The following is a 26,864-nucleotide window of genomic DNA, read 5'->3' on the forward strand; positions in this document are numbered from 1 at the left end:
TTGGAGGTAAGTATAATATCACCCACTCCACACACTAAATAGGAAGAATTATTTGCACGTCACCTTCTTTTTAGCGGGTGGTGCATGCAGAGATGCAAAAAGACTCTTCCATGAAGTGATGTGCTTGGATGCACCACTATCAAAATACCATGTGTTCAATTTCTCATTGACATTGAAAGAGCCTGCATCCTTCGAAGGGTCATAGCTGCAAGTCAGGAAAGCATATGAGTCATCCTCAAGAGTGGCTGTAGTATCTGGACTAGCCACTGGAAAATCTGAAATGCAAGACAAAAAGGCATAATCCTCTTCCACAAAGTTGACTGTAACATCCCCTCCTTCATATGCATGAGCTGATGCCTCTAAGACAGCCATACCCGAAACCTTTTTCTTCTCCTTTGCTATTCTTTTCTTACATTCACCAATGTAGTGACCTCGTAGTGACCCTGCTTCTTGCAGTAGTGACAAATGCCCTTCCTCTTTGGCTTCTCTGCATCACCTTTAGCCTTATGAGAGGGTTGTACGGAATCAGCTTTATGCTGATGTGTGGGCTGATTTCCATGTTGTTTTTGTTGCCCTTTCCCTTTGGGCCTGAATTTTGAAAGCATGGCATGCTCGCCAGCCCGTGGGGCCATGTTCTTTCTTGTTTACTCTTCCTGCAACAAGAGTCCTACCAACTCGTGAAAAGAGAGAGGATTGCTACCCCCCCTCAATGACAAATTCAACAAGGTATAAAAACCGAGATACGACTCAGGAAGAGAATTCAGAGTGGTGGAAATCATCTCTGAATCAGGAATGATCTCATCTATATTCAGCAATTGTTCCCTCAAATCCTGAAGCTTGATGAGGTGAGCATTCATGGAATCACCCTCATCCATATGTGCGTGAAATAGCTCTCTCTTCAGGAATGAAACCCGGGCATCATGTCTGGCTGCAAACATGCTCTCTAAAATATCCCAAGCTGCCTTCGAGGTCTTGCATGACCAAATGTGAGGAATGATAAAGAAAGGGAAATGACTGAAAGAGCTTGTGCATCCCGTGAATCCCACCTTTTCTATTCCGGTGTGGGAGCCACCAAAGCAGCAGCGGCTGCTCCTATCACTTGCCCTGCACCTTGACCTCTACCCCTACCTCCACCTTGAGTAGGAGTGACAGGTGTAGCCACAGTTTCTGGCCTTGTCTCATCTCCGTTGACATAATCCCATAGATGTCTGCCAACTAAGATGTTGCGCACATAAATCTCCACAAGGAGTAGTTGGTGCCATCCAACTTATCCTCCTGTGTGAGGACACCAAAGACCTCATTGGGATTGTTCTGAGCCATATCTGCCAGGCAACTCAAAAAAATGCGGCAAACCTAACAAGTGAAATCCCTTCCTGGGATGTAAAATGCACAACCAAAGTCTGCAAAAAATCTGCCCAAAATGACAATTTGCTGTCACAGCCTATCAAAGGCTTAAAATGCACCAGAATGCTCTGCAAATGCCCAAAATCTGCAAAATCTATCGGCAAAAAATGGCAAATGTTTGCAATGTGACTCAAATTGAATCCAAAACTGCTTGCAAAACTCCCAAATTATCTGTCCACTGCCAAATTGCCTCCAAAATGCAAAAGCCCCAAATTCCTTCAAGAAATTCCAAATGAAAGGGGGCAAATTGACCAAAAGCCCCAAATGTTGCCAAAATTGCACTTTGCCAGCAAAAGCCCCAAATTTTTGGACAAACTGCAACCTGTTTGCAATGTCTAACCAAAAATTGCACAAAAGCACTCCAAAAAATGCAATGTGCCTGCAAAGAACTTAGAAGCCTCAATTTCTCTGCAAAGAGAAGAACCCACAAAGGAAGGTGTCTGCAAACCTACAAGGAAAACCTGCACAATGTATGGACGCCAAAGAAGAGTACAGACACCCGCAAGATGTACGGAAATCTATACTATGTACGCACAAGTGCACAGTCTCTGTACGGGACAGACATTACGGTGTACGTCGAATGTGCGGAAATGCACGGTGTGTACGGATGTACTGCGTGTACTGCAGCTTGTGCTGCGTGTCCGACGTAAGGGGTTGTACGGACGGAATGCAACTGACAGGAGCTGCGCAGTACGGATGGCGACTGATTTTCGTACAGTCGTACCGACTATACGGGCGAGCTAGTGCAGGAAGCGTACGGACTGTATGGACGTGCTGGTACAAGAAGCGTACGGATTGTACGGACGTGCTGGTACGAAAATGTTGTACAGACGACCAGCAGCAGCAGGAGCACGAGCAACAAGCACGAACGTTAGGAGCTTGGACTGGAGGCAAGAGCTCAACCTGGCTCTGATACCAAATGTTGAATTGGGAGTGAGAAGCAAGAGAGCCGAGCAAAACGTAGAATGCTTGAATAGATAAGATCGAGAGTCTACAAGTGAGGAGGTGGCTTTGTCTAAGTGGTTTTGTAACCCATTAACTGTGGTTAGGGGGAAAAACCTCTAGTGAGGGAAAAGTGCCCCTAACTCACTAATGGATTACATTGGTCACTACCTAGAATATGCCAATAATTCTAACAGGAACTCCAGATGTCTCTACAGTCCCTACATTCTAAAACTATCATAAAACGGGTTTCATAACACCAGCTTAAGACTAAGAGTCTTAGGTTTGGATTTGAAGTCCCTAATCAGTCCTTGCCCGCAATGATACACCACCCATTTTCATGCCTCACGTGCTTTCTGCACTATAGTGACTTCGATGGTCCTTTGTTTGAGCTGAGTTTGGGTGAGCTCCTCAGATATCCAAATCCGTATACCTTCAATTTGTGTATTTATTTGAGGATCCTAACTCTACTATTCTCTCTTTGAACTTTGAGTGATATCATATATATCATTCTCATCCCATTAGACCTGTGTATCTCTTTCTTGAGGCATATGATTTTGTCTTCCACATATTTCTCCTCATCATCCAAGCAGCCATCTTGCAAACCCCCAATCCATAGGATCATTCTATTGTTCACCCAAGATTCCTGCTCTTTTACTTCCCCATAAAGGTCAGCTCTCTTTACTTTATTGCTGGCATCAGCAATCATCTCTTGCTTGATTGAGGTCACTTGGTTGGTGATCATCTCTTTAATCGTGGAAACAAGCAATGATACTGGTGGAGATGCATTGCATTTGTGTATTACCTCTTCAATGAATTCCTATTTTCCATTGCTCTCCATGCCCTGCACTTTCCTTCCAAGAGCTGCAAGTTGAAATTTGAGCTCTCTTATTTCCTGCTGCCAGTAATATATTTGTTCATGTGGGTCAGAGATAATCTTCCTCCTCTAGTATGCCTTTGGCATACGGGGTGGGTGTCCGGCAGCTGCCATTGCTGAGTGGGAGAGTCCCTTGGTGGGAATCGAGGTTGAGGTCGCAGCAACAAAACTCTTCATTTTCTTTGACGCCATTGTGGCCTGCAATACTTGGTCCACCCTCTGCTGAGACTAACCCCCCAAGTTGAGCCAGCGGTTCAGCTCAACCTAGGGAGGTGATGAGACTGCCTACATAAAACCAATTAAAGCGTCGTAGATTTATCTCTTTCTTTGCGTAAGCATAGATCACAGCGTCTCTCTCCCTTTATTCCTCTCTCACTCTGCAAGCACACTAGGACCCAGGACAAATAGTCGAGCTGCACACCCCGAGGGTTTGTATTCATTGATGAAAATCTGAATACAAGCTTCAGCTTCAAGGCTGAACCTCTAAAACATACGTGAATACAATTCTTTCCAAGAGCCCATGGCTCATTCTTTTGGCAGCATGTCATTTGTCAATGTCCTAGACTACTATCCTAGTTAGCCACATAGGGCGGCTCTGGAATCTTGTAGTCCTTGACACATGGTGATGTAAGCTCCTCTTGTTAAGCAGCCTTAGCCTCTCTCAAATGTAGGGCATTTTTTACCCCTCTTGGTACCTGCAGCCATTTAATGAAACATACCACCATGGCGCCCACCAGATGTTAGCGCTTTTGCATGCAAAATAAGACTCTATACTATTCCTAGTCACTGTGCGCGTCCCCACTAAGCACATGTGCACACATAACATAGAGAATACTCTAGTTGACCGAGGTCAACTCTTTTGACCGTAATTAAGAGACTTTGACCATAGCTCGAGCTACCTTAATTAAAGCCAAAACTCTCCAACCGGAGTCGCGAAGAACTTGGTTGACCGACGTCAACCCTCCTTGGTTAAAACCAAGCTTAGGCTTACTTTACCAAGGATAAGTAACGTTGACCGAAATCAATACTTTGACCAATAGAAAATAACTCTTTGACCATAATTAAATAAATAGAGAACTCTATAATTATGATCAAATAAATGGTCAACTGAAACTTTGAGTTGGAGTATATACAACTTAGTGACATCCCCTCGACTTCTATTGGCTGAAAGTTCACTAGAGGTCTCTAACATATTGATCAGCTGCAAATATATCTCCTTTGGTTCTTAGAATAGGTGGCAGATTTACCTTTCCATAAATGACCTCAAATCGAACTCTCCTTGTGGAGCCATGAACAGTACTGTTATATGCAAACTCCACCACTAGAAGGTGCTTTTCCCAATCTGATTTTTGGTCAGCCACGTAGCATTTCAAAAGATCTAACACTATTGAATCCGCTACTTCATTTTGACCATCTCTCTGGGGATGGAAAGAAGAAGAAAATTTCAGATTCGTCCCCATATTATCAAATAAGGCTCTCCAAAATAGGCTGGTCATTCTGTGGTCTCGGTCACTGACAATGGACTTTGGCATTCCATGATGTTAAAAGATCTATGTCATAAAAATCTTGGCCATATGATCTGCCTTTATAGTCTTGCGTACTGAATGAAATGAGCCTGCTTGTTGAATCTATCAATGATAGTCCAAATCCCATCATTTCCTGATTTTGATCTTGGCAAATCAAAAATGAAGTCCATTGCAAAACTTTCCCATGGTGCCTGAGGCAAGAGAAGAGGCATAAGTAGGCCAAGTGCCTTCCGCCTGTCATATTTGACCTTTTGACAAGCGAGGCATTCCGTAACAAACTGGTGTATATCTTTTTGCATAACTGGCCAATAAAAATACCTCTGTAGAGCCTGAATGGTAGTTGTAATTCCTTTATGCCCAGCATATGGAGGTGCATGGCATTCCTCCAGAATCTTTTGCCTCATATCTCGGGTGATTCATTTGCTGCAATATTTCACCAAAGTCTGCATCAGTGGCATTGGCTCTCCCATGTCTTCAAGATCCCTGTGATAGGCAATAGTCACATTATTGACCTCGGGTCTTCGAGACAAAGCATCAGCCACTCTATTATGTGCTCCTGAAGTATGAACAATCTGAAAATGATACATTGACAGCATATTTGCCCATTTCATATGCTTCTCTGAGAGCTTAGTCTGAGTCAACAAATGAAAATGATACATTGACAGCATATTTGCCCATTTCATATGCTTCTCTGAGAGCTTAGTCTGAGTCAAGAAATATCTCAAACTTTGGCGATCTCTAAGAGCTTAGTCTAAGTCAAGAAATATCTCAAACTTTGGTGATCAGTCTTTACGGTAAAGTCTCACCGCTAGCAATTCTTTTTCATAGATTCCGAAGTAACTCTCAGAATCCCATAGTCTCCGGCTTTCATAAGCCACTATCTTTACGGTAAAGTCTCACCGCTAGCAATTCTTTTTCATAGATTCCGAAGTAACTCTCGGAATCCCATAGTCTCCGGCTTTCATAAGCCACTACATGACCATTCTGATGCAATGCAGCCCCAACACACTCTCTACAAGCATCACAATCTACATCAAAAGGCTGATACAAATTGGGAAGTATCAAAATTGTCTCTGTAGTCAGCTTCTCTTTTAATGTAGTGAATGCTTTCTTCTATGGAATACCCCATTTGAAAGTTGCACCTTTCTTTGTCAAGTCATGAGGAGCGGCAATATCCCTAATAAATCTTCTGTAATATGAACAGAGGCCCAGGAAACTACGGGACTTCATGTACAATTTTCAGCTCTGGCCATTCCTAGATGGCTTGGATCTTCGCCGTATTTCATCCTTAGAAATTATGTGTCGAAAGTAGTGGATCTCTACCAAGAAAAATTCACTTTTCTTGCCGTTTGCATAAAGCTGATGATTACGTAGCTCTTGGAAAACAGTAGCAAGATGCTCCCTATGCTCCTCTTCGAGCTTTGAGAAGATGATTATGTCATCGAATAAGGTGCATGTGAACTGTCTATAAGAACTGAAGATACGATCCATCATTCTATTAAAGGTAGCCGAGGCATTTGTCAACCCAAAAGGCATCACCAAATACTTATACAGCCCAAATGTAGTGCGAAAGCATGTCTTGTACACATCCTATGGCTATATTCTGACTTGATGATAACCACTCTTCCAATCTATCCTGCTGAAAACTGAGGCTCCATTGACCTAGTCCACAAATCATCAATGTGCGGAATTGGGAATCTATTTTTGGTGGTCATCTTGTTTAGTGCGTGATAATCGACCCACATACGAAATGAACCATCTTTCTTCTGTACAAGGAGTACAGCAGAACAAAACTTGATGATAACCACTCTTCCAATCTATCCTGCTGAAAACTGAGGCTCCATTGACCTAGTCCACAAATCATCAATGCGCGGAATTGGGAATCTATTTTTGGTGGTCATCTTGTTTAGTGTGTGATAATCGACCCACATACGAAATGAACCATCTTTCTTCTGCACAAGGAGTACAGCAGCACAAACCGGAGAGAAACTCTACTGAATCAGCCCTTTGGACAAGTCCTGCACTTAGGCCATGACTTCTTCTCGCTAAGTTAGAAAAGCATGCTGAAATGAATAAGGCAGATAAAGATAAATTTCAGTTTCTTATAAATTTTAAAGATTGTTTTTCAAATGCTTTGCCAAGGGAGTTACCTCCTGAGATACCTAAAGACCATCAAATAGTGCTTATTCTTGGAAGTGAGCCACGTAATAGGTCTCTTGTACAAAGTTAGTAATGAAACATTAGATACAATGGGGATGGTCTTCCGTCTATTCCAACTAAAACATTAGATACAATAAGGATGGTCTCCAATCTGTTCCAACTGAAACGTTAGATACAATGGGGATGGTCTCCCCTCTGTTCCTAGCAACATCTTTTTAAAGAGGCGCCCCTTTGTCCTTGCTTTAGAGCCTTGTGGGACCTGCTTTTTGTGCTTTTCTCCCTAATCTTGGGTCCTTTTTGCACTCTCTTGGATCCTACACATTGCACAAACAAATTCCTAACACTTTAACCCATTAGAGGTTAGCGAAATGCATGTATTCCTAGTTCTTGGACTAATCCTAGTCCCTTGTGGACGTCCCCATAATTCTCTTACCAATGCAAAGCAAAAGTAAAACAATAAAACTTATCCTTAACCAAAGTCAACATTCTTTGACCAAAGTCAATTTCTAATAAAGATTATACTTTATTTCTTGAGAGAAGTACCAAATGGTGACATCCCCTCGGCTTCTAATCAGTTGCCCTCAACTGAAAAGCTTCCTAATACGAGTGCAAAACTTGAGGATATTCTGAAAAGAAGTCCTCATCTACCCACTTGGCATCAAGTGCCGAATAGTTCTTAAACTTGAGAAGGTATCTGCGGATGACCTTGCCTTCTTTTCTGTGTGGTATACAATTTGTTCTGGTTGGAGGATCTCCTCCATCTCTTCTACCTCTGGTGGCTCTTCTTGTACTGGTTCTGTAGGCTCTAGTCCTTAATACTTCTTGAGAAGACTCACATGAAAAGCATTGTGAATCTTACTAGTCTCGAATAATTCTAGTCGATACGTGCCTTCATTTATGGGCTCAGTAACCCGAAAAGGCCCATAATATCTAGGAGACAGCTTTAGATATACTTTTCCTTCCCTTTTGTCTTTCTTAAACGTGCTTTTCCAAACTTGAGTAACACCCAGTTATGCTTATCTATAGCCTTCTTTTGCCTCTGTTGAGATCCTTCAATTGCTATCCGAACCTGGAAAAAGGCTCTGTCCAAGTCTTGAACATACTGATCAGCTGCAAATATCTCGTCCTTTGTTCTGAGGATAGGTGGCAAAATCACATTTCCATATATGACTTCAAATGGGGCTTTCCCTGTGGAGCTGTGTACAATATTATAAATTCCACAAGAGGAAGATACCTTTCCCATTCGGCTTTCTGTTCGGACACATAACACTTTAGAAGATTTAATGCCATAGAATTGGCATTTTCACTTTGTCCGTCTGCCTAAGAGTGAAAAGAATATGAGAAATCCAACTTCGTACCCATGTTATTAAACAATGCTCGCCATAATAAACTAGTCATCCTGGGGTCTCGATCGCTCACAATCGACTTAGGCATCCCATGATGCTTGAAGATCTGTGCTAGAAACAATCTTGCCATGTGGTCTACCTTACTGGTTTTTCTTACTGGTTTGAAGTGAGCCTGCTTACTAAACCTTTCAATTATGGTCCATATCCCATCATTCCCGGGCTCACTTACTAAACCTTTCAATTATGGTCCATATCCCATCATTCCCGTATCTGGATCTGGGAAGATCAAAGATGAAGTCCATAGCAATACTCTCCCATGGTCCCTGTGGTATGGGCAATGGCATAAGAAGTCCTAGGGTCTTGTGCCAATTGTACTTCACCTTTCTTTCAATAGCTTGCGTAGTAGAAGAGATACCTCAATGTCCTACATAAGGAGGGGCATGACATTCTTCCAATACTTTTTCTCTCATATCTTGAGTCACACAAAGGTGATCATCCTTCATGAGGAAACCATCTTTCAATGAGTCCTGACTAGATGATTGCCCCTACTGAATATTCCTCATAATTTCTCCGAAATCTAGATCTTGAAGATAGAGTTATTTCATGGCTTCGAGGTCCCTGTGATAAGCTATGGTAACATTGTTTACACAAGGTCTTCTGGATAATGCATCTGCTACCCTATTCCTAGCTCTTGGAGTATAAACAATCTGGAAATGGAACATGGACAATAAATTTGCTGACTTCATTTGGTTTTCGGAGATCTTTGTCTGAGTCAAGAAATAACTGAGGCTCTGATGGTCGTCTTGACTGTTAAGTCAGCTCCAAGAAGGTAATGCTTCCAAATGGTTAAAGCATGAATGACCGCTAGCATCTCTTTTTCACACACCCATAAATCTTTCTGCATCATGCATGCTTCTGTTCTCATAAGCTATCACTTGACCATCCTAGTGAAGGGCAGCTCCTACATACTCTCCGCATGCATCACAATCCATATGTAGATCTGGAACAACTAGAATCAGCTCGGTTGTTAACTTCTCTTTAAGAGTATTAAAAGTTGTTCTTTGCCGTTCTCCCGATTTCTTGGTCAAATTACGATTGAAAGTGGCTAGTGCGTTGGTTAACCCGAAGGGCATCACGAAGAACTCGTACAATCCGAAAGTGATCCGTAAAGCTGTCTTAGGGACATCTTGAGGATGGATCCTTATCAAATGGTCCCCACTTTTCAAGGAAGCGAGCCTCCGAATCAGCCACCTTATCGTGTGAGTGCGCAAACCGAAGAAATCATGACACAGGTACATGATCTACTTTCTAAGGGACTCATCAGACCCAGTTCCTCACCCTTCTGTTCACCCATGCTCCTAGTTCAAAAGAAAGATGGCTCCTATCGTATGTGTGTGGATTATAGAGCTCTCAACCAAATGATGATCAAGAATAGGTTTCCAATCCCTTGCATAGATGATATCTTGGGACAGGGCCACGATCTTTAGTCGCATTGATTGGAAGAAGCTCTATGGCGTGATCTTTCGGTCGCTCAGCAAGAAGCTCTCCTTGAAGAGAATCTAGAAAACAATCTTTGAAAGAATCAAGAAACTGAAATTTTTCTTTCTCGACAGGATTCACTTCTCGTAGCTTTGTCTTGTGTTCAAGGCTCCCTTGGGTGTGAATACTTGGATGTAGACCAGCCCGATACTTCCGCATCTTTGTCTTCTCTGAAATTTCCCTGAAGGGAGTAATCTAGAGGTATGCTGAAAAGAACTTCTGATTGTAATTCTCAACCGTATCCATAGCTGTCATGGATACTCTCTCCCAAGTTGTATGAACTTTGGTAGAAATTGCTCGAAAATTTGCTTCTTGAAACTCTTCCACTTCTTGGGTGCTTCATCTGCCACTAAAAGAGCTCCCCACCATGCTCTGGCATTGCTTGTAAGATGGAGACTTTCAATCTTCAATTTTGACTTCTCATGATAATTTTCTGCCTAGAAAGCTATGTCGAATTGTCGGATGAAGTCTAGAGCTTCTCACTTGCCCCGTACTTTCCATCAAAAGTAGAAAATTTGACAGACTTGCCTCCTCCTTTGAAATCCTTTCATCTTGATCTGTTCTTCCTCATTTTGCGCCCAGCAGATGAATGGTCTCAGGATGAGGAGAAAGAAGAAGAAGAAGAAGAAGAAAAAACTAAAAGAAGATGACCTAGAGCTGGGAAATCTCCGTCGGTGCTTTCTGCTTCATCTTCCATGAGACTTTGGACTCCCTTCTCCTTTCCTCAAATTTGAATACCTTTGAACTGAAGCAGAACTTCAGGAACGCTTTCTTGAGACACAATGCTACCTAGGAGATTCTTTAGAAACTGACGGAGATATTCGATCAATTCCTTCTTTGTGGGAAGGTGGAACATGCTAAGACATCATCTCCTCAAACAGGTGTTGAAATCGAGGTATCTTTCTCAGGGACCGGAACTCCTCGATTCTTCCCTTTATGAATTCTTCATCTAGATTTTCATCAGGTGCAATAGGGCATCTCATACTGGGCTGTCATGTACCTCAGCTGCCTCGTTCTGAAACCATGATGTGGGAGATGGAAAATGAACCCACTGAATCAAACTTGACTAGGCCTAAAGCAATCAACTCCAAAACCCCTACTCCTTCCAAGGAGGTAAACGCTTACGGGTGAAGACGAGAGCCGGCCCGATGCACGATGAAGTATGGGTGGGTGTGGCTCTTGGTTGTATGGTTCAACCACTAGTCCAGGGTATGGGCCAAAATACTAAAATTAATACAAAGGATTTCGCCCAGTGTGGCCGCTTAAAGCTCACTTGCTATCCCACGCAGCTATCCTGTGCTACAACAAATCGCAATTTGGTCTGGAAGGAGAAAACACAATTCGCAATAGTAGAAAGAGCTCTAGGGGAGAGAGAGAGAGCGAGAGAGAGAGAGAGAGAGAGAGAGAGCGCAAAACACAGCACTAGGGCCTAGAAAAAAGGGCCAGACCCTACTTTGTGCAACTAGCTCTAAAAGAGCATGAAGCTGAGTACAATTCTCAATACATCTGGGAGGCTTGGGGCCTTTCTTTTATAGACTTGGCCTAGCAAAAACCTAGGGCCTGCTTACTTTTACATAAAAGCCAAGCTTTTAGGCTTTTGTTCCTAAATTGGAGGCTTTAGGCGCCTTTTAAGTCTTGTGGGCCCTCTTTTTAAAGAGGCGCTCCCTTGTCCTTGCTTTAGAGCCTTGTGGGACCTGCTTTATGTGCTTTTCTCCCCAATCTTGGGTCCTTTTTGCACTCTCTTGGATCCTACACATTGCACAAACAAATTCCAATACTTTAACCCATTAGAGGTTATAAAAATGCATGCATTCCTAGTTCTTGGACTAATCCTAGTCCCTTCTGGGCGTCCCCACAGTTCTCTTTTACCAATGCAAAGCAGAAGTAAAACAATAAAACTTACTCTTGTTAACCAAAGTCAACATTCTTTGACCGAAGTCAATTTCTAATAAAGATTATAATTTATTTCTTGAGAGAAGTACCAAGTCGTGACAACTGCCTTACGATGAAACCAAGCCATTCCCAAAACTACATCATGATGTTAAATTGGGGAAATGAAGAAATCCTCTTGATCTACGTAACTGTTAAATTGGGGAAATGAAGAAATCCTCTTGATCTACGTAACTCTGCACATGGACTCGAAGCTTCCCAATCAAGGGAATAATAGGCATACGGTCCCCATGGAACATCTGATCGGCATCTATGGTTTCATATTCTTGTAAGCTGACCATGCACAGTTTGGAGGACTCATAAAAATTTTCTGTACCAAACGCTGCATCAACTGCCTGATAAATTGCATGGTCTTCTCTGTATGACCATACTGGCCACTTACTCTTCATGGATACATCATTTAAAGGAAGAATAGGAGCTGTACTTAGGGATTCTTCCTGCCAAACTCCTTCTGAGTTGCTCCGGAGGGAGCTTTCACTGTCCTTTCCTCTGCAAGAGGTTGCACCAATCTGCAAAACAAAGGATCCCTTCTTGCCTCCACTAACTGAGCAAGCAATTCTCTCTCCTTGTTAGCTAGCATGCCCTCTTCCTGCCTGACCTGGGTAGTATCTGCAATCCCCTCATGGGGAGAATGTGCATGATCCTGAGAAGCCATTGCCAACAATTTCTTTTATAAACCTGTGAGCTAGTCCAAGCTCAAATTTCTACAATTTCTATTGTTGTTGCCCACATTTCTAAGTAATGCACTTAGCACTAACAATGCATCTTGACTCCCAGACCCCATCATGGGTATACACAACTGATGCACATCATTAATTGGCTCTGTTGTACTTCAGATTTTTGCAAAAGTGTATTTGCCCCAATTTCTGGCTACTGCAACAAATCTCAAGAATGCATTTGATTTCCCCTTTTACTGTTCAAAGGCATGCATCACTCTTTTATTTGTCAAGAAAATCTCAGATTTTTTTTTCTCTGCTTTCTGCCAGGTAGACACTAACAGACTGTTTTTTCCTTACATATCCTTTTTTTTTTTTTGGGGGGGGGGGTAACTGGCTAACCAAACCAGACTGGAGTCTGGTTAGCTCAAACAATCTGGTCTAGTTAGTTTGACTAGTCTGGTTAGGTGTGTGGGATCTAGTTGTCTGCCATGTCAGCTGGCTGCCACATCAACTGCATGCGTGCTGTGCCATGTGTCAAATCTGCCACGTCAGCTGCTACTTTGGCTGCCACGTCAATGTCTAGCAGTCAGCACCTACGTACTATGCATGCCACGCCATCCGCCTGCAAAACTGCCACGTCAGTGCCACGTTGAAGAGAGCATGCAGGACGATCTGATCGTGTCGGAGCAGTGCGTCAGAGGATAGGCAAATGATCGTCCCCTCTTGTCGTCGACCTTGGCTACCTCCATTGAATTCCTGTCTGACGCTCGGCTTTTCGTCGATTGAAGGGACTTGGTACAATCAAATCCTCGGAGAGCCTCAGCAGCGAGCCCAATTGCCGCCGTTGATACCAACAGGACAGTCACCGATGCAATTCGCGCCTAGAAAAAAAAACTTTGCAAGGTATGGAGCGACGCAACCACTACAAGACACCATCGTAACACTATGCCATTTCATCCCCATTTGTGGGCTTAGCGAATCGCTTTTCAATTAGCCCAATACCTACTGCAATCCACCTTGCCAGCAATCAACGTGAGAGTCGCCTTGCAACAACGCCTTCATCCGTATTGAGAATCGTGCAGCTAGAACATTTGCTGGCGCTTCTTCACGTCCACCTTCCGCTAGGCATAGGCAATAACTCCATAACCCTGTTTTAGAACAGCCCCTGTGCCCCTGCCACTAGCATCAGCCTCAATAAAGAAAGGCTTTGAAAAATCTGGGCATGTCAAGATAAGTGCTGAAGTAAGAGCTTCCTTGAGATCATTGAAAGCTGCTTGGGCAGATGGACTCCATGAGGAGGCTCCCTTATTGAGCAAATCTGTTAAAACTGCAGCTCTCTTGACATAATGCCTAATAAATCTTCTGTAGAAAGAAGCCAAACCAAGAAAACCCCTTACCTGAGTGAGATTTGAGGGTGTTGGCCATTGCTTAGCCACCTGCACTTTTGCTAGATCCACTGAGATACCCTCGGGTGAGATGATGTGACCCAAGTACTCCACCCTTTGCACCATGAAAGAACACTTAGAAGGTTTGGCATATAACTGGTGCAGCCTGAGAATCTCCAAAACCTTAGCAACATGCTGCAAATGCTCTTCCTTACTCTTGCTGTATATCAGTATATCATCAAAGAACACAAGTGCAAACTTGAAGAATCAGCTTCAGTGCTGAGAGGCTGAAAACGCTTGAGTGCTATATGATAGTAAGGGGGAAGGGGGCTTTATATAATAGAGGGGAGAGACCACAAAGGGGTAATGGATTGACACCGACCATTGACCTTGGCCACCGACCATTGACTTTGACCACCGACCATTGACATTGGCCACCGACCATTGACCTTGACCACCGACCATTGGCATTGGCCACCGACCATTGACCTTGACCACCGGCCATTGACCTTGACCTTGGCCACCGACCATTGACTTTGACCGGTCGGCGCCCTCTCAATCACTCCCCCTTCTAACCGCCTAACCACCTAAGCCCCTTGCCCTTCTCCTCATAAATGGGGGGGCAAAACATGTGGGGCATTAACCACGAATTCTAACACTTACATGGGCTGAATTCAAGGCAAAGTTCATGGAACAAATTCTCCAAAGAGCATGATAAGTTTCAAGGCTCCTCATGCATGGCAAGGATGGATGCAGATTCTAACGAATTCCTCCTTTTGCGGCACAAGGTTCCCACCTTCTCAATCAATTCTGGTTTGTTTTACTATAGCGGTCTCCCACGAGGCTACCAGAACAAGGTGCCCCAGAATATGAATCACGTACCTAAGGGCCATCAAAAGAACAATTGTGCCAAGAGGCCTTGCACCATTATATCATCCATTGCTAATTTTCAACAAAATCAGCAACAAAAAAGACTCAGCAGACATCCAAGGATAAGGAGCAGTTTCTCTGCTTGAAGTGCCATAAGGCAGGGCACAAAATGATAAGGGAAAAGGTCAAGTTGTACACATAGTGGACATCACCATGCCTAGTATGTTTGTTGAAATTTCCAGCATTGATTTGTATACTACTGGTATGTCATGTAAGAGTTGTGGTTTGCATATTTGACTTTTGGTCCACATGATCTTCCACGCACTTTGCAATTGCATGCAAAGCATGCATATTCATGCATGAAAAGTAGCCTGTCTTTTGAATGACAGAGCTTCCATCTAGAAGCAACCATCCTGCTGGAACAAGTCCTCTCACCCAAGATCGTGATAATATCCAGCACACCAAGCGATTGCTGCATCAAGTTGTACTGCTAATGGCCTTGAATTCAAACCCATGCCGATCCTCACAACCCAAGGTCACCCACTTTGCAATCACCCCTACCATAGCAACATCCTTCTGCTACCCATAATGCTGACAACCAGCGTCCAATTACTGCCCACCGCGCTGACAACCTGTGTTAATCCTCTGCACGCAACTATGATGATCAACATCAGCTTGCAACACAAACAGTAATTAGACAATGACGATCAGCCCACTTAGGTTATCGTTTTGAGGCCATAACACTTAGTTTTATCACACAGCATCCTGCTTATAAAACTCATCCACCAATCAACCCTTCTAGCCAAAATTGAAACTACCACCACTTAAAAAGAGTTTCAACAACCCAGATACTGCCAAGGTTCAAACAACCTTCAAGTGATTCAATGTTACCATCAACCTCTCCTCAAGAGGCGATCAACTTCTTGTCAATTTCTAAGGCTATGGTAAGGAACATTCAAGCAGATGCATTGAATCAATCCTCCTCACCACAAACCTCAAAACACCACATCTTGAAAGACCAACCTTAACCAGAGGGATACAAAAGTTCATAGAAACCAATCTACGTTCATATGAGGAGATTCGCACAAACTTTGTCAAAATAGTGGCTTTCATGCCAACTGCAATGTGCTCCAAGGCGAGGGGTAGCTAAGCCCAAACTTGAAGTGAACCAAGATCTTACTCCGAAGCCATGACCTACAAAAGGATCGGGAGAGCTGGCAAGCTTACCACCGAGTTGTAGTTCAAATTTAAAGGATCACCCTCCGACCTTGAGGATACCCAAGCACCGGCCCGCATCCATGGCCATATCTTGTGTCCCATACCACAAGCCCAAGTGTAAGGCCAGACATGACATATGCCTGCTCTAGCTCCCATAGCCCAAGGAGTGAATTCATCCCGCGAGATCCCTACAAATGAGCCAATAACTTATATATATAGACTCACACCTAACGGCACCCATATATCGAGCAAAGAGTATAGCATGTTGTTCTAAGGCACAGAAAGGAGGTGCCTGCTCAATAAGGCATGACCTTAACGTGAGCATGCTCGCCAAGTACAATTCATTTTATCGAGGCTTTAGGAGCAACAAAAAAATGTATGTTATTAACCAAAAGCTATTGTACCCCTGAGTAGCGTTTTTGGGAATTCAAGGTATTGGAGAAGACACAGCCAACACAAAAGAGACCTATCATCATGGAGTTGAAATTTATGAGTAATTTAAACGATCTCTGTTAAATTAAACCTTCTACCTCCAACACCTAGCCTGTGCTAAATTAGACCTCTACCAGGACACCCAACCGCTCACCAAAAAAGGTCGAGTTTTGAGAGTGAAATTTCACCTTGAAATCCCTTGTGAGGCTAAATATGGGGGCTAAGCGACAATCATCCAATGAGAGTTGTTCCATCTCTTGTTTTGTAAAAAATCTTGCACAACCTGTATTCTGAGAACTTCTTCCAGCTATAATAGATCATTTATTTTGTGATAACCATAAGTTTGTGGCTTTTGAGGAAGAGTAGTAAATTTGAAGGTAAGAAATGTGAAATCTTCCTAGACAAAATCAAATGTCTTGGGCACAAACATGGGTTTTGGATGAGCCGTTACAGTATGAAAGATGACCATGCATACTAAGGTCAGACTCAGCTCATCCTTACATCTAGCCCGTTCACCTTCAACAAGTCGGTGGAACACGTTAATCCTGGGTGGCCTCCTTCATGCCAAATGCTTCAAGGCCGAGGCTCATCTCCTTTTGGACCATTTTTCCTGGCCTTCTGCTTGAGCTCACAGAGAGGATCATACTAAGCTTCAGACTCAGCTCATCCTTACATCTAGCCCGTTCACCTTCAACAAGTCGGTGGAACACGTTACTCCTGGGTGGCCTCCGTCATGCCAAATGCTTCAAGGCCGAGGCTCATCTCCTTTTGGACCATTTTTCCTGGCCTTCTGCTTGAGCTCACAGAGATGATCTTTCAACCCATCATCCAGAAAGCCCTACCCTACATGGAGACCTCACGTCTCACTTAAACAAGGGTTTTCTGTCCCAGTCACGGATCCTTCTCATCAGAACCAGCAACCTCATGAGCAAAACCACAGAGGACCCAAGTGAACACCATCCGACACATCCAGCTTTACATCAGCGAACTCTTCACAAACTGCTTAGAGGACTCCGTTGCCAATGGACAGCAGCCTTGGTCTTCCGCGATCATCTCTGCGTTCTAAGACACCCGTGGTCCATTATCAATCAAATTTTCGTCCAGCATATTAAATTATTGGCCATAACGTAACTGATTCTCAGACTCCGTTACGCTGAGACGCTAGGAATCCCTTGTTTTTACGTGAATCCAGCCCGCAAAGCCTCAATCAAAAGTCCACGGGACAATGAACAAATTAAACCCAATACGATAAAGCGCGAACCCACAACAAGTGAGAATCGGGAGTCCACGGGAGACTTACCAAAAGTACGTGCGAATTACAACAAATTCGGGTGAAAATGGAATAAGTTTACCTCTAATAAGATTGAGAGAGGAGAAGCTCAACGGACCTTCGTATCGAGCATGACCGCACATATCGTCTGAGTGTTGTGTTGGGCGGTCCGCAAATTATCGAGGGTCTCCTGGTGATATTCATGCGATCCGTGGGAAAAGTTGAATCTTGCAACGTTCATGCCAGCCTTTAAGAGCCGTTCTATTACAGGCACATCCCTGGACTTGGGTCCGAGAGTACATACGATCTTGGTTTTGGGAATTCCTCCAGGTGCCTCAGCCACTCGGTTAAGAAGGGCGTCGAGGTCGAGAACGGCCATTTCGAGAGCTGATCTGCAACGAATCTCCGAAATGAGAGCAGGCAATTGTGCGTCCTCGTCCGTCAAAGCTCTACTATCATTGCACCAGCATTGACAATTTTCAATTGTAATTATCATTTCATTTGATTAATTGTAGTTAATCAGGGTTCACCATACATTTATTTATTTATTTATTAAGTGTATGTGTATGTGTGGATGTATGTATTATGTGTTTTGGGGAAATGAAAAAAATATGTTGTTTTGATGGTTTGAACACTCTCTTTAGGCAGGTAGCATTGTGGAATCAAATGAAAAGGTGAGCCCTCCTTAAGCCACGTGTCATCATTTTTCAACTCTAAAAATTCTAATTGTTTTTGGAATGGAAATGCCTATCTTGGTCAAACCGTCTTGATCCTTCTTCTTCTTCCGTCGTCGTCTTGTTATCTTCGTAGCCTTCTAGCTTTCAAATTTTTCAATCTTCCAATGATCTCCATCTATTCCTCTTTTGAAGCTTTCATGGCCTCCTCACTCGCTTTCTCCTCCACCTTCAATTTGAATTTGCATCATCTACAATGCCATGGCCTCATGCTTCATCTCTCTCTGCTGCTTGATGCTTCTATGTTTCTTTTCTGCTAAAAAAGAAGAAGAAGAAGAAGAAGAAGAAGCATCATCATCATCATCATTTGTAGTTGCAGCAACTCGCGATGGTGGTAGAGATTGTAGCTAGGGCGTAATGCAAGAATTCTTACCGTGCCTTCAATTTTTGCCTTCCTCCCCAATTTCTCTCCCTTTCTTTCCCCACATTTGATTCGAAGATTTCTGTAACGCAAGGAATTGCAATTGTAATCTGTTTTACCATCTTTGTGATTGCCTTTCCCAATTCAAAGCTCCCCTCTTTGTTTCATTTCCTTCCTGCTATGAGTGGCCGATCTCCTCCTTTTCGATGATGCAGCATTGAAGGATCCTCAGAGCGTGAGAAAAGTGTGCAACGATTAAATTTAGAATCAAAGTTGCCTTCTCTAGAGTCATTGCTTACCAAGGAAGCTTGGAGGTGTAGAACGTGGAATCAACCTTCATGGCAGCAACTTCGATTCATTGACCCTTCAAAAGATCACCCTAGCCATTTCACATCGGATCCTCGAACGAATGCATTACAAACACAAGACACTTTCTGAGTCCTCTTAGCGGTAAGTTCCGCTGTAAGCTATTTTACTGATAGATAATCTTTGTTACAACAGACATCTAGTAATTGTCTCTTTATACGCTCAAATTTTCACTACAGAATCGCATATCGAAACTACCACAAGAGAGAAGGGCACATCTAGCGATAGTTGTTGCTATTTGGAGCCCACAAGTTTGACGTCCTTGTCCTTACCGAGGTCAATAGGTTATACACATTATGATCAGCGTGAATTGGCTTTAGAAATTAAAGGATTTCCCACCATGTGCAACATTAGGTGAACAATTTTAAAGGTAGAGAAAGAGGGGTTGAGGCGGTAAAGGCGCACACTGTCATCGCCAATCATTCACACATGAAAATATTAGTTTCAACGTTGCAAAATCCAGCAACAAGCAGCCAAGTTTCTGACAACCCTACTTTCAAAAAGCTTCTTATAATTGTTACCCCAACTTACAACATGTCATTTCAGGCCCGGTACTTGACTCGGCTTTCTGAAATCCTCCTTAGCTAGTAGCAATAAAAATTGAGATCCCGAGCAGCAGTGGATATTAAATATAAGGCATACATAGCATGTAGCCAAGCTCGTAGATGAAGCTTGGCTTATCACCAAGTCCTCCACATCAATTAATCCTTTGTTGCTTGGGATGGGACCCCTCCCCTTCCAAACCAGTCCATAGTGTAGAGAGAAGTTTTAATGCCAGCCTTTGATTTGGCATCTAGAAGTTTGTGATAAGAGGGGCACATGCTTGATCATTGCACTCTACATCAACTGGGGCTCTCGATGTCACCCAGTGCAAGATCTCTAAAGTACTTTTGACCCCTTGCCTAGGGCCCTTTATATAGGGCAGTAAGCCCTCCAAATGAGGCCAATTGGCCCCCCAACATACTAGTCAAGCAGATTCTCAGCCCTCTCTGTTATTAAAGGGTAGTTTTCCCTTTTCATGAGCAATACTTTTGCACACAGCAGCAAGTAGTGTTGGTCCTCATCCTAGCCCACATCCATAGGCTCTTCCTTGGGAAGTTGGTTCACATGGGCTTGGGCACATTGATCTCTCCGCTCTACTAGCCCTTGCCAAGACTGATGCTCACGATATCGCTACAATAGCACCCAAAAGATGAAGCAAACACCAAGAAGAGTCCCCTAGCTAGCTATCAATCGATTGACTGTCCATCTAAGTAGATGGACCTATGTATGATATCTATGGGACCAACTCCACTAGGCGGCTAAGGGGAGAGGAAAGCTCATCTAACAATGGCACAAGATTGGGTGAGAGCTAGCATCAAGGAAGCAAATCAATGATACAATGCTAGTGTTGCTCAACTTGTCTAGGTCTATCCTCCTACTCTATAGTCTTCGTGATGTGGACCACTGTCTAGCAAGTGCTACCTTCACTCAAGTGGTTTATCTACCCGTGTCATAAAGAGAGGACATATCCTTGTCCTCATGTGAGTAACCACCCGGTGTGAGGTCTATCGAATCATGCCCTTTGACTCTCTCCTCATTTGGTTCCATGTTCTCTCTCTCTCTCTCTCTCTCTCTCTCTCTCTCTCTCTCTCTTTTCTCTCCACTCTACTAGTCCTTGCTTTTGTTCATCATCCTTTTCTTTCCTGGAATAGACATCTATGCTTTGCTACCTTTGTAGCTCCCAACATACCCTGGGTGCTGCAGTCTACTTGCAAACCTCTAACATGAACGTGATAGCTTTGCATTGATGTCTTTCACTGCCCCAAGGTACTCCTGTAAAGTTGCAGTCATCTGCCAGTCTTTTGTGCAGTCCCTGGTGCCCACATGGCAGCTATCATGTTGCCCATGTTTCATTTGTTCATCATCAAGAAAATTGAGGAATGGACTTAGAATAAAATCTCACAATGTGTGGAGAGCTTGATGGCCAATTCACCCTTGCCTATTACATAAATTGCTTCAGTGGAGTGAGGATTCCCTTTTGTTGGATCTGTGCTTACAAAAGTTATGTTAGGAGGTGGTAAGCCAGTCTCAAATTATTGAGTTCTCATGGAATCAGAGATGAGTAGTAAGGAAAAGCTCTCCTCTATGCAAGGATTTGTCTTTGATGAGGAGAAATCCTATTTAATGCAGTTTTGGACTGATTGACTGCATCAACCATGCAGAGATCTTTCAATGCAAGCTTCCAAGAATATAATGACGGCATCAGCCATGTAGAGGGCATCCAACACTAAGGGTCCATAGCTTTATCGTGTGTCAAGGATCGAGCTCAGTTCATCACAAAAAGGACTTGACATTTGTGCAGGACATGCCTCCGCTGAAGCATTGCCAGGCTCAAACCAGACAGAATCCACAGATTTTGGGTCTGACATGGGACATAGATGCAATGGAAACAATACAAAGGACACTAGAGCCATGTATGCAACCCACAGTATTTGCTTCCATGCCTAAATGTACAGCCACCATTTGGACGGCCAACATCCAGTGTTTATAAGGAATTCAAGGATGGTGGTTCTCATGTCAAGTTTGAGTCATATAATGGAGTATAAGATAGGTACAAAGCCATCACATTTCTTCAACAGTTTGATGGGTGATTTGTTTACGTAAGCATCTAAGATCAGGAAGGTTGCCACTTTCTTGAAAGGCAATGCACTCAGGTGATATACCAACCTAATGCTTCAAGGAGATGCTCCTTCCACTCGGCTAGAATTTAAACAAGTATTTTCCTCTACCTAGCTTACTCCAACTTTTGAGGTGGAAGTACTCTCACATTGGCATGACTTGTCATATAAAAACAGCAAGAATCTTGAGGATTATACTCAAAGGTTTTGGGTTGTGTTGCTATCATTGATCTCTTACAGGCATGATAGAGGTACTATTGTGGATTACCAAGTGAGTTGTGTGACTATTGCATCAAAACCAAGGTTGGTTCCATGACTCAGTTGATTGAGAATGCAAAGACAGCCAATGCTTGGATGCAAGAGAGAATTTGGGTATCAAGGATAGCAAGAAAGGGGACAAAAAACGGGATGCCAAGCATCAAGAAATGAAGGACAGTAAACCGGAAGGTAATGGATTGCATCCAAACCCATGAGCTATCTATAAACACAATCATGAAGCCCTATGAGCATGGGAGCTACCAACCAACTAGACCCATCCAAACCAGTCACAACCAAAGGAGAAGGTACTCCTATGCTACCACATCAGTGCATATTCGTATAGCTACATACAAGGATTGTGTAAGCTGTAAGTCTTGCATTATAAAGGATTATACATACAACATGTACAGCCACAAGTGGTACTCAGCTTGGTATACCATCTGTCTACAATTCCATACAACCTAGCATTTTGGCCAGCAATTAATATTAGCATACAGACTGTCCGTATAGTCCGTACGCTTTTAGCCTGTAGAGCACCAAATGGAACTGCTTTGTGTGTTGGTCTACACACACACACACACACACACACACACACAGAGCCAACCTATGAATTTCATACAGTCGTGCTACCTATGATCAAACCAAGGGCTCCGTGCAGTTTGTACAGTGCATACAATAGCTCGTCATTCCACTATGCAACCATACTGCCTGTACACATAGCTCCCAAGATGCCTAACAGCCCTCCGCTATCACCCACACCCAACATGCCCCTCCCCCCCTCCCTTGCGCGCATGTCGCCCCCCCTCCCCTACACCCCCCATGCCCCTCCCTTTGCGCGCATGTCACGTACCCCCTCCCAATACCCCCACCCCGCTTGCGCGCATGTTGCATACCCCCCCTCCCACACCCCATCCCCCCCCTTCACGCGCATGTCACCCCCCATTTGCGCGCATGTCGCGCACCCCCCCCACCATGCCCCTCCCCCCCTTTGCGTGCATGTCGCGGACCCACACCCCCTCCCCCCCTTGTGCGCATGTCGGGCAACCCCCCCTCCCCTACACTCCCCTCCCCCCCTTGCGCAGATGTCACGTACCCCCCCCCCCCCCCCCCCCCCCCAAAACCACCCTCCCCCCCTCATTCCTCGCTCCTCTTCTGCAAGCTTGAAACCATACAAAGTCAACACACCATATAGCTCGCTGCACATATACCTAGAACAAGAACCACCTAAGATGTTGATATGGCATGTTAGCCATTTTAACACTAATACCTAAATGAAAATTACTATATACTAAATGCAAAGTTCTATATCCCAAACTCAAATTGCTACATGCTATATATAAAATATTGTGTGCAAAATACAAAATCATACATTCCTAAATGCAAAGTACCATGTGCAAAATGCAAAGTGCTATGTTCTATATCCCAAACTCAAATTATTTATGCTATATGCAAAATCCTAAGTGCAAAATGCAAAATGATATGAACCCAAGGAAGGGCACGTTCCTTGGTCTTATAATTTTTGGAGAGGAAATGTGCCAACTCTCCCCCCACACGAATGTGTGGTTAAGTTTATTTGTTTATGTGTTGGATACAAAGTGCTATGTGCTAAATGCAAAAATACTAGTTAGTAAATTCTATGTACTATATGCAAAATACTATGTACAAAACACAAAATCATACATTTCTAAAAACAAAGTACCATGTGCAAAATGTAAAATGCTATGTTCTATATCCCAAACTCAAATTGCAACATGCTATATGCAAAATACTACGTGCAAAATGCAAAATGATATGAACCCAATAAAGGGCACGTTCCTTGGTCTTATAATTTTTGGAGAGGGAATGTGCCGATTCTCCCTCCACTTGAATGTGTGGTTAAGTTTATTTGTTTATGTGTTGGATACAAAGCGCTCTATGCTAAATGCAGAAATGCTAGTTGCTCAATAAGTGCTAATTCTTAATGCAAAATGCTATGTACGAAATTCATAGTGCTATATCTTAAATTCAAATTGCTACCATAAAAATAAAAATTGATAAATGAAAATGCTATGTCCCAAATTCAAATAGCTACCAAAAAAATGCAAAAAAATATATGTTAATGCAAAATGCAAATTGATATGAACCCAAGAAAGGGCACGTTCCTTGGTCTTATAATTTTGGGAGAGGAAATGTGTCGACTCTCCCCCCACACAAATGTGTGGTTAAGTTTATTTGTTTATGTGTTGGATACAAAGCGCTATATGATAAATGCAAAAATGGTAGTTGCTCAATGATTAAGTGCTAATTCTTAATGCAAAATGCTTTGTATAAAATTCAAAGTGCTATATCTCAAAAGTCAAATTGCTACCATATATATAAAAAGTGATAAATGAAAATGCTATATCCCAAATTCAAATAGCTACTAAAAACATGCCAAAAAAAATATGTTAAACAAAAACTCCTATGTGCAAAAAGAAAGAGATGTTTACCATGTTCCAAATTCAAAATGCTATATGCTACATTCAAATTCCTATATGCTATATTCCAATTGGTATCAAATTGGTAAAAATATAGTGTGTTAACAACCTTGATATTTTGTTTGCAAATTATTTGAATTGGTGAATTTCAAGTCATTTTTAATGCTTTGATCTACAACGGGAAAATAAAGTAAGTGCTTCTACTTTAACATATAATTTACTTTAAAAATATGAAAAGGTCACTTATTGAAACAAGAGAACATGCTTCCTACATTAGCATAGAAAACAAGAAAAGATGATTACAACCGAGTTTCTCTTCATGGCTATTCATCGATAAATTTCTAAAAGAATGGAACCAAATTACTTCTCAATATATTTCGAAGATGCAATATTGTGTATTTTGTGGTAGAATAGAATTTAACACAGGTTCTTTTACAAAGTTAAAATTAGTAATATCACTACTAGAATCAAGTATAACACCATATGACTTATCCGATATGTTCATAAGTTTGCATGTAGAAAATGGCATAGGACATAGATAAAAAATGGCTTGTAGAGCATGCATAGATAGTCCATTCAGAAAGTTGTACTCGGTTCCCTATGATCCAGACTATTTATAGAATGTATTAGGTGCATACATATTTCAAATGCAAATGCTTTCTATAATCGATATATCCCTAAACGTTTCTAAAGGTATTACATCTTTAGAAATAGGTATACTACAAAGAAGATCGATGTTGGATAATTTACTAATATGTTGCAATTGCCAACAAAGATTTTGTACTAACTCAACAAACTTACTATCGACAACAAAACACGTTCTAGCATTTAACTCTAGAACAAATCCCATATTTAAAAAATACTTGAAATGTATGAACGACCGCATCCAAAACTAGGAGTAAGTGTTCTTTCTTCAGAAGTTATTTTTGATATTCTTGAAAGACACTCTACTGACTCACCATTCGATCTTATGAAAATTGCACATGAGGACAACTACTTGTCATTACTAGAACAAATTAACATGCTACCTACAACTCATCAATTCATCGCAAGAAGTCGGTACAATTGTACTTTGTGATTCAACAAGAATTATTGAGCGTTAACCCATAACATCTATGGAAGGTCTGTCACAATGTGACGAATTAACACTTTATGCATTATTCCCATTCCTCTATTCTTTCGGATATGGTGCTCATGATGGCAAGATGTTCTTCAACATATATTTAAAAATGAGAATATTAACATTATTCTCTGTGTTCACTCTTTACAAACCATACTTGTTATTGATGTACCAAATACGTCAATCTATTATAATGGCAAATTCTACTCAAACTACAGTATTACAAAGAGATATTAGCCAACAAAGACAACAAGATCCAAGAATATTTGAACAAGAGATAATTAGACGTATTCTTAAGTTTCAAATACCAAGTTCTATTCTTGGATCTCCTTCATGGCACCGTAGAAACTTAAAAGATCTAATGGCAATGGTTGACACATGGCACCTTCCCAATATATTCCTTACACTTACTGTAGATGAGGTATCAACCACAAGATGGTGTGAAATCGATCAAATAGAAACATTGCTAAACAATTCAATAAGAACTTCACACGGAGAGATTGTCCAGTTGAATGCGCAGTGCTCTTCCATGTTAGACTGCAACAATTCTTAGCAAGATATATTCTGTGTGATAAAGGACTACTAGGTAGAGTCAACCATCACATCATAAGATATGAGGTACAAAATCAAGGATCTATGAATGCACACATAATGCTATGGGTAGATGAACAAGACATAGAGATCATATCAAACCAGATAAATGCATATATCCCTTACATGAATGATTTTAATAACTGGCCAGAGAATTCAATTCAAAGAAAGCTTAACTATATGGTAAAGAAAAAACAAATCCACACATGTAGGCCAACATGCAATCTATTTAACTCAAGCACAAACCACAAATGCAAATATGGATTTCCATATCCTATACATTTAGAAACTAAACCTACTTTAGATCCTCTCACACAAAGATGGATCTAATTCCGTCCATCCCTAGAACATCGTAATGTCATTCCATACCATGCAGGAATATTACTGTTGTAGCAAGCACATATGAATATTCAAAAAATAACCAACACAGGCCTATCATATTACCTTCTAAATATGCTATGAAAACCAAACCCATGGCACTTCCTATTTCAAACTATAGTAAAGTCATAGTATTGAAGGACTCTTAATTCATAGCATATATTACTCAATTTTTTTTAATTTTCAAAACATTACTAATTTTTTCCAAAACTCAAAAAATATTTCATGTATGAACTATTATTTAAAAATGCTTTTAAATACGTCATGTTTTTAGTGATATATAACTCCATTTAAAACAAATCCAATAATAAACACTTTTAAGTATACTACATAAATTTTCATGTATTGTTACTCTTATAAAA

The 26,864-nt window shown here is 42.0% G+C and overlaps 1 protein-coding gene across 1 annotated transcript in view; it reads right to left on the reverse strand.

Moving 5' to 3' along the window:
• Window positions 1-18,038, reverse strand: part of LOC147883764 (pyruvate kinase, cytosolic isozyme-like) — a 64,115-nt gene extending 46,077 nt beyond the window's left edge. The window contains exon 1 of the mRNA XM_087398317.1: window positions 17,697-18,038. Within this exon, the coding sequence (XP_087254443.1) occupies window positions 17,697-17,957 (261 nt within the window). The 5' untranslated portion in view covers window positions 17,958-18,038. The remainder of the gene's footprint in view (window positions 1-17,696) is intronic.
• Window positions 18,039-26,864: the final 8,826 nt, after the last annotated feature.

Source organism: Dipteris shenzhenensis, chromosome 27 (assembly GCF_047967505.1).
Source record: "Dipteris shenzhenensis isolate YYH24624 ecotype China chromosome 27, Dip_SZ_1.0, whole genome shotgun sequence".
Taxonomy (NCBI): domain Eukaryota; kingdom Viridiplantae; phylum Streptophyta; class Polypodiopsida; order Gleicheniales; family Dipteridaceae; genus Dipteris; species Dipteris shenzhenensis.